Consider the following 13600-nt stretch of genomic DNA (forward strand, 5'->3'; position numbering starts at 1 on the left):
AGCAACTGCCAGTGCAGGTACTTTTTCTTCAATCTTGGTTAAGTAAGCATTTAGCAGTGAAGTCATAATTGTGTTCTTCCATTACCAACTATTTCACAATGCCTCCCTGAAGCCCTCAAGGGAAACACTCCTCTGCCAGATGGCTTCGATTAGTTTTCACAATCCCAAAAAGCTGTAGTCATCAGACAGAAGGCTAACATGTTGTTTCTAACAACGCATGAAAGCCCAGGAGACCTGTCTTTGTGTGGTCATTTTGACACTCCATGTCCATTACCATCATATTATCGCTCCTAATGAATTGCAAATGGCGAGTTGTAATGTGACAAATTGAAAAAGAGACCTAAAATAGCAAAACTTACCTGCATCCAACAATTTAAAAAAATAATACATATTTAAAAACAAAACTACTTCTTAGAGCAATACATATGTATGCCACAAGCGAGTGATGACATTTACCCCATCTCCAAAACAGCATGGTACTAGCATGAAAGGCAGCCGGCCACCATGCAGTTTGAAAATGCCAAAAATACTCAGCATAGGATGATTTCAGGATTTTTTTCACATCATGCAGTATGAGATGAATGCAACAAACAGGTTCACCACCAACCAAAGGGGACTTGAATCAAGACCAAAAAAGAGAAGTGAAACAGGGCGGGGCAGTAACATGTGATAATACCACCTCAGATCTCACGACAACATATCTCTCCAAGGTGTTTGCTCTGCACGCAGAGCTCATCGCTGCCTGATTCAGCACTGACATGCACTTGCATATTAATGCTGGTGTCACCAATCTGTCAATCTGCCCATTCTCCCACGGGAGAAAACAGTTTGAGTACTACAGGAATGTAGAAGGTTACTGCTTTGGCAGTTGTCAGAGGTGCAACACTAAACCCCTTCAATGCTGCTTTAACTCCTAAAGAGTTAAACATTGAATTGAATATGGGCTGTATTAGGCCATGGACGCACAGACGGTGAGACAGACAGCTGGTAGCTCCAAATGTATTCAGCGTGCCGCAGACGTCCACTATTTACCTCACTGTTGTTGAACGGAAATCATGGTTTCACTCTGGGGAAAAGCATGATTACCATAAAAAGGGGTTGAAGTTTCCACCTTAACAATCTCGACCAGGCATCCTGTTCCCAAGCTGGGCCGTGCTGCATAGGCTGTATGCAAATGCAGCTATTTCAGTTTACATTGAGGCTGCATAGAGGAGGCAGGTAGATCCTCTCGTGGCCACAGTGGCCTTTAGTTTAAAATGCAACTCCTCTGCCCTTTTTGCTGAAAAGCCAGAGCAGAGGCTAAAGCCGAAAATGTTTCTCTGTGAATGTGTGTGTGTGTGTGTGGGTGTGTGTGTGTTGTGTGTTCGTGAACATGGTACATTTCTAACAGTAAAGAAGAAGCCTTGAAAAAAAATTATTTACAGAATAACACCTTGATTTGCATTTTCCATTCTCCTGACATGACAGGGTTGGTAATCATTTGTTTGTTAGGGAGCAGACAGCAGACAGGACATGTGAAGAGATGAAGGGGGGAAGTTGAAGAGGGTGGGTTGGCGCTAACAGCGTGGATGCACCTGGTGATGTGGCGTTTGGGGGGAATGCAGGGGTCTGATGTGGACGTGAGGGAATGATGTGGAAGTGATATTTTCCATCACACTTATCATCCTTACCTCTAATTGGTGTACCACCTAGGTGGGAGTAATTTCAATGCAAACAGGGTTGAGAGATTAGTTAGTAATCCATTTATATCAGTGGGAGAGAAAAACATGGCTTTTGACAGGCCACAGATAAAAAGGAAGAAAAAAAACTGATACAGAGTAGAAGCCAATGACAGTAAATGCAATGTGACAAAGTGTACTTAATCAATGCTAAGAAACAAGTATACATTTTGGACTGTAAATGTTGTCTGTAAATGACCAAGAAAAAACACAGCATTTAAAAAGGATCCATGCTCTCAGGAGAACATTTTGAAATATCATGCCGCTACTTTTGTATTTGCAGACAACAGCTACAGCCACAGTTTTTGCTTGCTTCATAGTAGCATTAAAATAGTATGCAGTTTAAGCAGATTTTACAATAAAGCTTTCTCATTTAAAATGACCTCACTCTTTGTGCAGACTGCATTTGTGCTGAAAGCAGTTAGTAAAATGGGCAAGAGAAATTAATAAAAGTCATCCACAATAAATAGAATGATGCACAGAAAAACGTATTCAGGTCAGAGGTATTAAATTGAAAAGAAGTTAGTATCTCTACAGAGTGAATGATTTGGATGGTGTGAAAAGATAGACTAAATGTGTCTGTGTGCTCACTAAAAACTGAGCGTGTGTGATGCAATAAGAGGAACTGGGTCTGCCTTTTCAGTTAAACTGTGGCAGCAAATGAATGTGCTTTTTTTCTGCCATCGCAAAATTGGCCTCATTTCAGGTCATATGCTGTAATGTAAATCCTGATACGGCAGCAGATGTCAAGAAAGGGGTGGTGGATAAAAAGAATTGTTAGTCTGAGGGCATTACATATCAGCATATTTCCAGGCACTCTGACTATTTGTAAGAAAGAAAACTAATTAAAAGTTTGTTGCTCGAAGTAAAAAAAATATATAAAAAAAAGAATCACGGTTTTAGGCACAGTTTTAACCTTGTTATAAAAAAACACGATCCAACAATTAAGTAGTTGTGTTATTATCTAATTTGTGAGAAATCTGTATCTAATTGGGGTCGTGATTGTGTTAGGGCCTCATTTAAATGGACAGTCCAAGTGAACATGCTCCAATGACCTGTATTCGCCTTCCGCTGGGCAGCTCTAGTGCCAGGCTTTTTCTGGAGTAGCTCTCATCTTTAATCTTTGGGGCCTCAGACCTGCAGCCTGGCCTGACACTCTAAGTGAGGTAGATTAAGTAAGGAGTCACGAGACTGAATCTGGTCAAAAGCCACTAATCTTTCCTCCTTGCACCTTTTCCATCTGATCCAGGTCAGACAAGCACTGTTTATTTATCAAGTGGACCGCTACTGTGAACAAAGAGCACCTCATAATTTTGCAAGGTTGAATCCGAGCTAGTGCATCATCGGCTGGCCTCATTGTCACCCAGCTGCATGTTTAAGAGGGGATTAAAGAGTGTTTAATGTGGGGAGAAAAATTCTCTTTCTGTACTTTGGATGGTTAAAAGCTCATGCATCACTGTCAAAGATTGCAGAAATTCAGGAACAACTTCATTCCAACTTCTGTGTAACTTTATAAGTGGCTGCAGCTGTGAGGAATACAATTCTGTAAGAACTCCGCTAACTAATCAATGTGACAACTTTGAATCAAACTTTCATGTCCTTTGTGATGAAAGAGAATACATGAAGTCATACATGACTACAAAGACATTTTGTGTTTTCACATCATCCTCATGTCTAGCATGTCTCATGTCTGTCTGTGTTTGACGGCATATTGTACTCTGCAACTTTCCTTAGCTATATTTACATTATCAGTATGTCATGTAAAGTTACACCTTGAAGAAATAAAATCAGATCAAATCAAATTGTACCTGAACGAAGCTGTTTAATGCGCCCGTTGCTGCTGCTGATGTCCACAGGAAGCATGTCCTTGAACCAGGATATCTCGGGGTCCGGGTTTCCGCTGGCGGCACACAGCATGGTGGCAGTCCTGGTCTTTTCAACCACCTTCAGCTGAGGACCCATATCGATGGTGGGAAAGCCATGGGGGATCTGGTTCTCTGAAAATTTAGAAGGGCAGATTTTTAGTATATCCAGAGCCACAAAAAAACTAAAATGTAGGGGTAAAGCAAACACACAAACAAGAAGAATAAAAACATGTTTACAAAAAGATTCTGACAAAATAGGCTCTCAATTGCTGTGAGAGGCGTTGAGTTGGCAAAGACAGAAAAGAGGATGAAAGAGAGGAAATACATTTCAGGTGCTACAGGCCGAACAGTATTCAGAAAGCACACACACACAAAAGTTAGTGCAAGAGCAGAATATACTACAGGGAATGGAAGATCTGGTATGATTTGGATTTTAAATTTGGTTGAAAAAAAATCTGATTGATTATCATAGCAGCCTTATTACCCAGCACGGGGAGTCCCAGGTTTAGACAGAGGAAGGATTGCAATCTGTCTCTGGGCACCCATGCATAAATGAGCCGCCTTAGGCTTAGCAAGCTAAACAAACCTATTTGAATAATCCAACTCATCATTATAAATGCAACAGCATATCCATGACAACAGATACAGTATAATCCTTAAAGCACAATTTGGTATTCTAATGTATAAGGTTGTTCTAAAATATATACTGACATCATATCATAAGATTAGCAAAATATGAACAATAAATAGTTCTGGGCTATTTCAGACTCAGCTTTGGCATATCGGATTCCAAATGTCATCAGGAAGAGGTGCATCCCAGCATACAGTATCTGACATTTAACACTTACAGTATGTGTTTCTATTATGGATAACCTACAGTCTAGTCATGAGAGTAAACAGCTACCTTACAAAGGTAGACAAACTTGTTTGACAAATTGTTTACCTCTGAGTTCTATCTCTCTTATTCAGATTAAACTATGTTGAGTTTCGACAATGTTTGTTGGTGGCAAAACAGTAATAGAAGTCTTATCTTTAAAATAAATGAGCCAAATGATTTACGTGTTTTGTTAATAAAACATAAAGCTGCACAAAAAGGTCATTGGCATGGCCTAATTGTGCTGCAAATCCTAAATCAGACCCAACTCCCACCTGCCCTCATAATAAACTCTAATTTAACCTCTGGACAGCGTTAATAAGGAGGAAACATGATGGCCCTTGAGAGGTCTTATTATCAGCTTGCTCTTAAAACTTGTAATCTCTTTTATCTTTTTCCTCATGTGTAGATTTGTCCCTGAGGCCAGAGTGCTAAAAGGAAATCCTGAGAACAGTGCTAATGATTGTAACTCCTGTCTTTGGTTCACCATGAGAAGATACCTAACTGCAGGTTAAGCAAATGATAGTTGGTCTACAGGGATGAACATAATTAATACAAGACAGAGATTTGGCTTTTTAAGAAAGATTAGGAAATACATGTCCATCATAGGATTACAATGTCACTAAAGTAAAACGGAATGGTCTACTAAAAATGAACTAATGAATAAATGCATTCAGGAGAATCTGTGTCATGATAGGTGAGGAGAACAATAACAAGTTGTCTTTGCCCACGGCATTTATTCTCAAACTAACGCCCTGGACTGGTCAACCATGTAAGACTGTGATTGAGAGAGAGCCAGCATTCTCTGCAAACTTCCCTAATTAATTAAGATATGAAAGTTGTTGTTCACTCTGGACTCAACAGACACAAAACAAATATCTTCTGTTACAGTGTCCATTGTGAGCTGAGTATCAAGTGAGACAAGGTCTCACATCAGTCATCAGCTATGAGAAGAACAATACACAGTAATCTCCTATATGTAGGAATACCTAAACTATAAGCATTTAGTGGCAAGAAGATTCTCAAAGACCCAATAAATGCACCTTTAAAAATCTACTTCTGACTCATTTGTTCCGTACTTCATTTACTCAAAGTATTATTCGGTGCACTTTTTCTACTTTCTTAAGCAGACATTTATAACGTGGACCGATGTTTTGATTTGATTTGATCTCTAATATTACATCAGCAAGAAGTCTGTCTAACTTAAGTTCAAGCCTAAGGGATGCATTTAATAGGATTTTTCCTCTTCGCTTGGCTTGTCTCAGTCAAAAATCCATACATAAACGTATATGGCTGGAGCGCAAATAGGTGCATGGGTGTTGTACTTTGTTCTGATCCCCAACAGAGCAGTTGTTCCTGCTTTCACCCTTGTGTTTGGCCTGTAGCCCGTATCGTCTCATATTCAGATTTAGTTGACAGATCTCTGCATGGCCTCTTATCTTTGTGGTGGGGCTTACTTCCTGTCTAACGATATAGGATTTGTTTTCAGACATCCAAACTGAAATCAGGATACCTCTACAATACAGACAACTACAGCATAATGAAAAAATACTGGACAATTTGTCACTTCTCCGTGAACCATCACCTTATCGTGGTGGAGAGGTTTGTGTGTCTCTGTGAACCTGAGGGCTGTGTTGTCTGGAGCTTTGTGCTCCTGGTAGGGTCTCCCAAGGCAAAGTGGTCTCAGGTGAGGGGCCAGACAAAGAATGGTTCAAAAACCCCAATGAAGAAGCAAGGTAGAGATGGAGTGACCCTGCCGGAGGAAGCCCGGGGCCCGCCTGGAGCCAGGCCCAGACGGGCGGGCTCGTCCGGCCGAGCGCCTGGTGGCGGGTTTGCCACGAGCCCGGCCGGGCACAGCCCGAACAAGCTACGTGGCTCCCATCTCTCCAGCCCATGGGCCCACCACCTGTGGGAGGAACCGTTGGGGTCGGGTGCGATGCCACATGGGTGGCAGTGAAGGTCAGGGGCCTCGACGGACCAGACCCGGGCGGCAGACGCTGGCTCTGGGGACGTGGAACGTCACCTCTGTGGGGGGAAGGAGCAGGTGGAGCGCTACCGTTAGATCTGGTGGGGCTTACCTCACGCACAGTCTCGGTTCTGGAACCATACTCCTGGATAGGGGTTGGACTCTTTTCTTCTCCGGAGTTGCCCAGGGTGTGTTCACAAGCCCCGGCTGAGCGCCGCTGTGTTGGAGTTTACCCGGTGGGACGAGGAGGGTCGCCTCCCCACGCCTGCGGGTTGTGGGGGGAACTCTGACTGTTGTTTGTGCATATGCACCAAACAGGAGTTCGGAGTATTCGGCCTTCTTGGAGACCTTGACTGAGTCCTGCATGGGGCTCCAGTGGGGGACTCCATTGTTATGCTGGGGACTTCAACGCACACGTGGGCAATGATGGAGACACCTGGAGGCGTGATTGGGAGGAACGGCCTCCCTGATCTAAACCAGAGTGGTTGTTTGTTGTTGGACTTCTGTGCTAGTCATGGATTGTCTATAACTAACACCATGTTCGAACATAGGGATGCTCATAAAACCTGGTACCAGAGCACCCTCCAAGGTCAATGATCGATTTCATAATTGTTTCATCTGATCTGAGGCCGTATGTTTTGGACACTCGGGTGAAGAGAGGGGCAGAGCTGTCAACCGATCACCATCTGGTGGTGAGTTGGGTCAGGGGTGGGGAAGACTCTGGACAGACCTGGTAAGCCCAAACGTGTAGTGCGGGTAAATTGGGAACGTCTGGAGGAGGCCCCTGTCCGACAGACTTTCAACTCACACCTCCGGCGGAGCTTTTCGTGCATCCCTGTGGAGGCTGGGGGCATTGAACCCGAGTGGACAATGTTCAAAGTTTCCATTGCTGAAGCTGCGGCGAGGAGCTGTGGTCTTAGGATCTTAGGTGCCTCAAGGGGCGGTAACCCAAACACCGTGGTGGACACCAGTGGTCAGGGAAGCCGTCCGACTGAAGAAGGAGTCCTTCCGGGATATGTTATCTCGGAGGACTCCGGAGGCAGTTGCAGGGTACCGAGGGCCCGAGGGCTGCAGCCTCTGCCGTGAAAGAGGCAAAGCAGCGGGTGTGGGAGAAGTTTGGAGAAGACATGGAGAAGGACTTTCGGTCGGCACCAAAGTGTTTCTGGAAAACTGTTCGCCACCTCAGGAGGGGGAAGGGGGAACCATCAAGCTGTGTACAGTAAGGATGGGACACTGTTGACCTCCACTGAGGAGGTAATAGGGCGGTGGAGGGAGCACTTTGAGGAACTCCTGAATCCGACTAATACGCCCTCTATGTTAGAGGCAGAGCTGGAGGATAACGGGGATTGTCGCCGATTTCCCAGGCGGAAGTCACTGATGTAGTCAAACAACTACACAGTGGCAAAGCCCCGGGATTGATGAGATCCGTCCCAGAAATGCTCAAGGCTCTGGGTGTGGAGGGGTTGTCCTGGTTGACACGCCTCTTCAACATTGCGTGGAAGTCTGGGACGGTGCCAAAGGAGTGGCAGACTGGGGTGGTGGTTCCTCTTTTTTAAAAGGGGGACCAGAGGGTGTGTGCCAATTATAGGGGTATCACACTTCTCAGCCTCCCTGGTAAAGTCTACTCCAAGGTGCTGGAAAGGAGGGTTCGGCCGATAGTCGAACCTCGGGTTGAGGAGGAACAATGCGGATTCCGTCCTGGTCGTGGAACAACGGACCAGCTCTTCACTCGCAAGGATCCTGGAGGGAGCCTGGGAGTATGCCCAACCGGTCTACATGTGTTTTGTGGATTTGGAGAAGGCGTATGACCGGGTCCCCGGGAGATACTGTGGGAGGTGCTGCGGGAGTATGGGGTGAGGGGGTCTCTACTCAGGGCCATCCAATCTCTGTATGACCAAAGTGAGAGCTGTGTCCGGGTTCTCGGTAAGTCGGACTCGTTTCAGGTGAGGGTTGGCCTCCGCCAGGGCTGCGCTTTGTCACCAATCCTGTTTGTAATATTTATGGACAGGATATCGAGGCGTAGTCGGGGTGGGGAGGGGTTGCAGTTTGGTGGGCTGGGGATCTCATCGCTGCTCTTTGCAGATGATGTGGTCCTGATGGCATCATCGGCCTGCGACCTTCAGCACTCACTGGATCGGTTCGCAACCGATGTCAAGCGGTTGGGATGAGGATCAGCACCTCTAAATCGGAGGCCATGGTTCTCAGCAGGAAACCGATGGAATGCCTTCTCCAGGTAGGGAATGAGTCCTTACCCCAAGTGAAGGAGTTCAAGTACCTTGGGGTTTTGTTCATTGAGGGGACAATGGAGCGGGAGATTGGTCGGAGAATAGGCGCAGCGGGTGCGGTATTGCATTCAATCTATCGCACCGTTGTGACGAAAAGAGAGCTGAGCCAGAAGGCAAAGCCTCGATCTACCGGTCAGTTTTCGTTCCTACCCTCACCTATGGTCATGAAGGCTGGGTCATGACCGAAAGAACGAGATCCAGGGTACAAGCGGCGAAAATGGGTTTCCTCAGGAGGGTGGCTGGCGTCTCCCTTAGAGATAGGGTGAGAAGCTCAGTCATCCGTGAGGAGCTCGGAGAGCCGCTGCTCCTTTGCGTCGAAGGAGCCAGTTGAGGTGGTTCGGGCATCTGGTAAGGATGCCCCCTGGGCGCCCCCTAGGGAGGTGTTCCAGGCACGTCCAGCTGGGAGGAGGCCTCGGGAAGACCCAGGACTAGGTGGAGGGATTATATCTCCAACCTGGCCTGGGAACAATTTTCGGAGCTGGTTAATGTTGCTCGGGAAAGGGAAGTTTGGGGTCCCCTGCTGGAGCTGCTCCCCCCGCGACCCGACACCGGATAAGCGGACGAAGATGGATGGATGGATGGATGGAATTTGTCATTGTATGAATAATGGTAATAGTAGCGTCCTGTGCTCCTCTGTGGTTTGCTCTGTCTAACCTTCAAAGATAAAGAGAAGGGAAAGGTAGAAAGAGAGAGAGAAAGAGAAAGAGAGAGACAGAGAGCTTGTAGATACACACCCAACATAATGTTAAAGTGCAATCATTTTCTAAATTACAGTTTATTTAGAAGAAACAAAAATGTCAAAAGATTTGGGGGCCAAAAATGTGCAAAATAATACACTCCTCTGCTATTCTCCTTTAAAGGTGAAATGTGAGGTAACCATTATTTATACCAAACCTATAGAGAGCTGAACTCCAGTCTCACCTACGTGCACTTTACTAAGAACATGTTCATAATGGCTACAGATCACCTGAGAGGAGGACCCTTTGTGCCTGCTGACATGGACCGAATTTTTGGGTCCCCCCCAAAAAATGCCTTTCATATATTTATTTTGTATAGACATATTTAATCAATACATTTTTGTAAATTTGTTAGTTTTATTGCTCAGGAGTAATCTTTATAGAAAATGTAAATGTTTAACAACCTTGTCTTTGACCAAATGATGACATTGATGAAGAACAAAGACAAAAACCTTGTGAATATAGAGGTGTATGCACATGTAAATAATCCACTAATTAAGATAAATTGTGTCCCAACATATTACAAATCTCTATAGGTTTCAGTGCTGTAGCCCCGAGATGGTGGCTGATCTTCAATCAAGCGTGAAAATGGGGAGAAAAAGTCAGTACATTGAAGTCTATCTACCAGTCCTCTGCTGAGTCCCAATGTTCATGTGTTCATGTTGTACATGTAACACATGGTTGGGCCCCCCAAATCACTCCGTGTCCCAGCAAGAAAATGGTGTAGCTTCCTGCTAGGTCTATTATAAAGTATCTATATGATGGACACCAATCGATGCAATGAGGCATGACACTGATTCTATCAATCACACCAAGCAGTTACCCCAGGAGTTGTACTGAGGAGTTTTGAGAAGTCTGTCATACCATATTGAGGTGAACAGCTATTTATGCTATTGCGCTTTGTGGAACTATGCCTTTCACCAAAGGAACTGGAATATTAGCATGGGATATTTTCTACCAAACCCTCTTGTATTGCTGCCTATAGAATATTTATGAATAAGATCATTGGCAAAGGTTTCTGGTCTGTGAAAAATGCAAACCACTGGTAAAACAGGGAGAAGGACACAAAGGAGTTATTACACGAGTCAGCGGCTCTGTCATATCAGGAAGCACAAACAGAGAATCCTTTAAAAGGCAAACTGCTGCTTTAACGCTTATACATACATGAATCTATCCCCTACGTTTTAATGTTTAATGTTTGCATTGCAGGTGAACTGATATTACAACTGGACATTTTTTCACAGTATGTCTTATAAGTGGAGTGCACCGTGGCTTCATTTGGTGTGATCATCTTAACATGGGAAATTGTCGAATGAGACTAGCCAGGCTGCCTGTATAGTAAATGTTACACAAATGTAGGAGGCAGACTAGCTTCAATGTTATTTCCATAGAGTGTACTGTTACGGGAGCATGATATAGGTTGGTTACTCTTAGAATAGTGTAAATAATACAGAAAAGCAGTTCTATTTCTTAAGCAAACAAAACAGATTTCACTGGTATAGAAATAAAACAAAAACATCATCCCCAGCCAATTTAAACTGTTAACACAAAGGAAAACAAAACCTTCTATGGCCTGTTTAAACCAGGTTAAAGCAAAGATAATAAATGTCTGTAATGTTACGCTAATTGAACAACTTTCAATGTTAATTGAAAGTTCTCTCTACAAACGTACTCATCAAGATCTTGTCAAGCTGATAGGTAAGATTTGAGCCCCGTCTGTCTTTCCGTCTACTCCAACTCCTGTGGCTGGCCTTGTCTGCCAACTTGTCATCTCAGGAAAACAAAGGCATGCCTTTGTTCAGTCCTCTTTAATTTGAAGGGAAGGGAAAAGGAATGGGGAAATTTTAAGAGAATCCAATGAAATTGTGCAGGCAATGTAGGTTTGTCAAGATAGAGTGTGTTTTTAATAAAAAAGGCCCTCTTGTGCTGGAGTATAATTCATAAAAAAAAAGCTCCACTTCTCTGTCTAGTCCAGGCAGGAAAATACGAGTCAGGCTAAAAACCTGTGATAATGTCACACAGGCGAGAGATTACTAAGATAAATAATGTTGCAATAAAAAAACAAAAAAATATCAATGTCATGCATGACATAACTACCAAACCTGTAATTCATTTTGCATGTATGCAGATTTAACAGTCAGAAATTATGCATGTTGCATGCAAACCGTTGTACTGCTGCTAATCTAATATAGCGTAGCAGATGTCTCACTCTGAGAAGTTCAATCTGTCTTAAAGCAGAAGGATTTAATGAGACTTATTTGTGAAGTGCGTCTGTGATACAGTTGTTACAACAAAAAGTAGAAGAAATGCCCTGGCTTAGCAATGAGTAAGGCCAGAGGCAGAACGGTGTCAGACCTATGCCAGGTAAGCAAGAACTGCTTCTACCATGATGTGAAAAATAAGGACCATTGTTCTCTCAACAGCCGTTTATCACGCACAGAGTAATACTGCATACGAGCAATTTAGCAGATAAACCTGTTTGTAGTGGTTATAGCAGTTTGTTAGAAAAGAGAGGGCAGGAGGGGAAGGCTTTATGGGGTTTTGTGGTTGTACTACTCAATAAGGACAGCAGTGGGGGCCTTGACTATACACACAAGGCATGGGAAAACATTGGCAACATCATTTGTACAGAGAAAATTACAAATATGGTAATTAGTGAAATTAAGAAAACATGATACAGTAATCATAAACTATTGTGTCAAGGAGGAGTGCCTCTGCTTTAACAGCCACAGGCAGGTGAGGTAAGATTTAGATGAGGTGAGAGAGAGGGAAGAAGTAAAACGGAGGGGGAGGGGAGGAGAAGAGGAGGGGACAGGGGAGGGTTGCATGCCAACCTCCTGCCAGCTCCAATTACCAGTGTGAGTGGAGCGTGGCAACTAGGGTGATGGGTCTAATCAGAGCCCTGCTGAAAGAGACCCGTCCCTGTCCTCCTGTCCCACTGAGAGGCTGCTGGAGCTCAATCCCACACTAACGTCAGCCAGCGTTTTCCCCTCAACTCAAACACACTCATCTCAATAGGGGAAAACACTCCAGACAACCCAGTTCCTTCATAACAGGGGAGGCCTGACACAGTGGCACAAGATACAACAGTTCTACATAAAAACATGCCTGTCTCATTTCAATTTCAGCATCTCCTTCCTTCATACTCTCAAGTGCAAAAAGTGGTGAATGGCATGTGCTGCTATGAATGTTTTAAATGAGAGTTGCACCAGAGAAAGGTCCTTTTACAGCAAACATGCAGTCATGAAACATATGTCGAAAACATTGCTACAACGTGAACAGGAGTTGTGTGCATGCTTGCAAGCTGCACAAACCATATTGCTTCTTTCTGTATCAATAGTTAATCTAATTCAGCATCAATGTGTGGCATCAAAAATTAAGGTGATAGAGTGAGCCTTTCTTAAGTTCCTTCTCTTATGCACCTGAGCTGATCTCATTTCGAGCAAGAAATAAAAGGCCTTATAATCTCCACATGTGCCTGTTGCCAAGTGATGGATGACAACAATTAAAGGTGATGTCTCCTTTGATAGTGGGAACCAAACGACCACTGTGACAGCAACACAGCCACTTGCCTCATGAAATATTACTGCTCTAAAATCTACCCTTTTAAACATACATCAGTGGACTGTCTTTGTAGGTTAAAAAAAAAAAAAAAAAAAAACACTGGTTTATGCACTGCTAGAGAATATGTAGGCCGTTTGGATATTTCATTTGCCTCTGTGTGGGGATGTGTAGCATTAAGCTCTTAACTGATGGCTAAATGTTTGAAAGAGGAATCTATTGTGTTACATTTGTGAGAAAACAAAGATTACAGTCTAAGTAGTTCCTATGTTTAAAGGGCAACTATTATATAGCATTTCCAGGATTATACTTGCATTTTGTGTTAGTACTAGAACATGTACATGCTTTAATGTTAAAAACTTTATTTTTCTCATACCGCCCATGACTGCTGCACCTGTATTCACCCTCTGTATGAGATGCTCTGTAGGAGCACATGTCTCTTTAAGCCCTCCTCCCGAAAAAGCCCAGTCTGCTCTGATTGGCCAGCATGCTTCCTGGAAACTCTGGTGCCTCCACTCTGTGTTTCACTAGTTGAAGCTGGAGCTACTGCAAAGGAGTACATAGCAGGACTTTGTACAGTGAATCACCAACAAA

The 13600-nt window shown here is 43.9% G+C and overlaps 1 protein-coding gene across 7 annotated transcripts in view; it reads right to left on the reverse strand.

Annotated features, from left to right (window-relative positions):
* LOC114565915 (receptor-type tyrosine-protein phosphatase F) overlaps positions 1–13600 on the reverse strand; it is a 183187-nt gene that overhangs the window by 77597 nt on the left and 91990 nt on the right. For all 7 annotated transcript variants that reach the window (XM_028594252.1, XM_028594253.1, XM_028594250.1 and 4 more), the window contains one exon: positions 3527–3715. In XM_028594252.1, coding sequence (XP_028450053.1) covers positions 3527–3715 — 189 coding nt within the window. The remainder of the gene's footprint in view (positions 1–3526; positions 3716–13600) is intronic.

The sequence above is a fragment of the Perca flavescens genome, chromosome 12, assembly GCF_004354835.1.
Source record: "Perca flavescens isolate YP-PL-M2 chromosome 12, PFLA_1.0, whole genome shotgun sequence".
NCBI classification, from domain to species: Eukaryota; Metazoa; Chordata; class Actinopteri; order Perciformes; family Percidae; genus Perca; species Perca flavescens.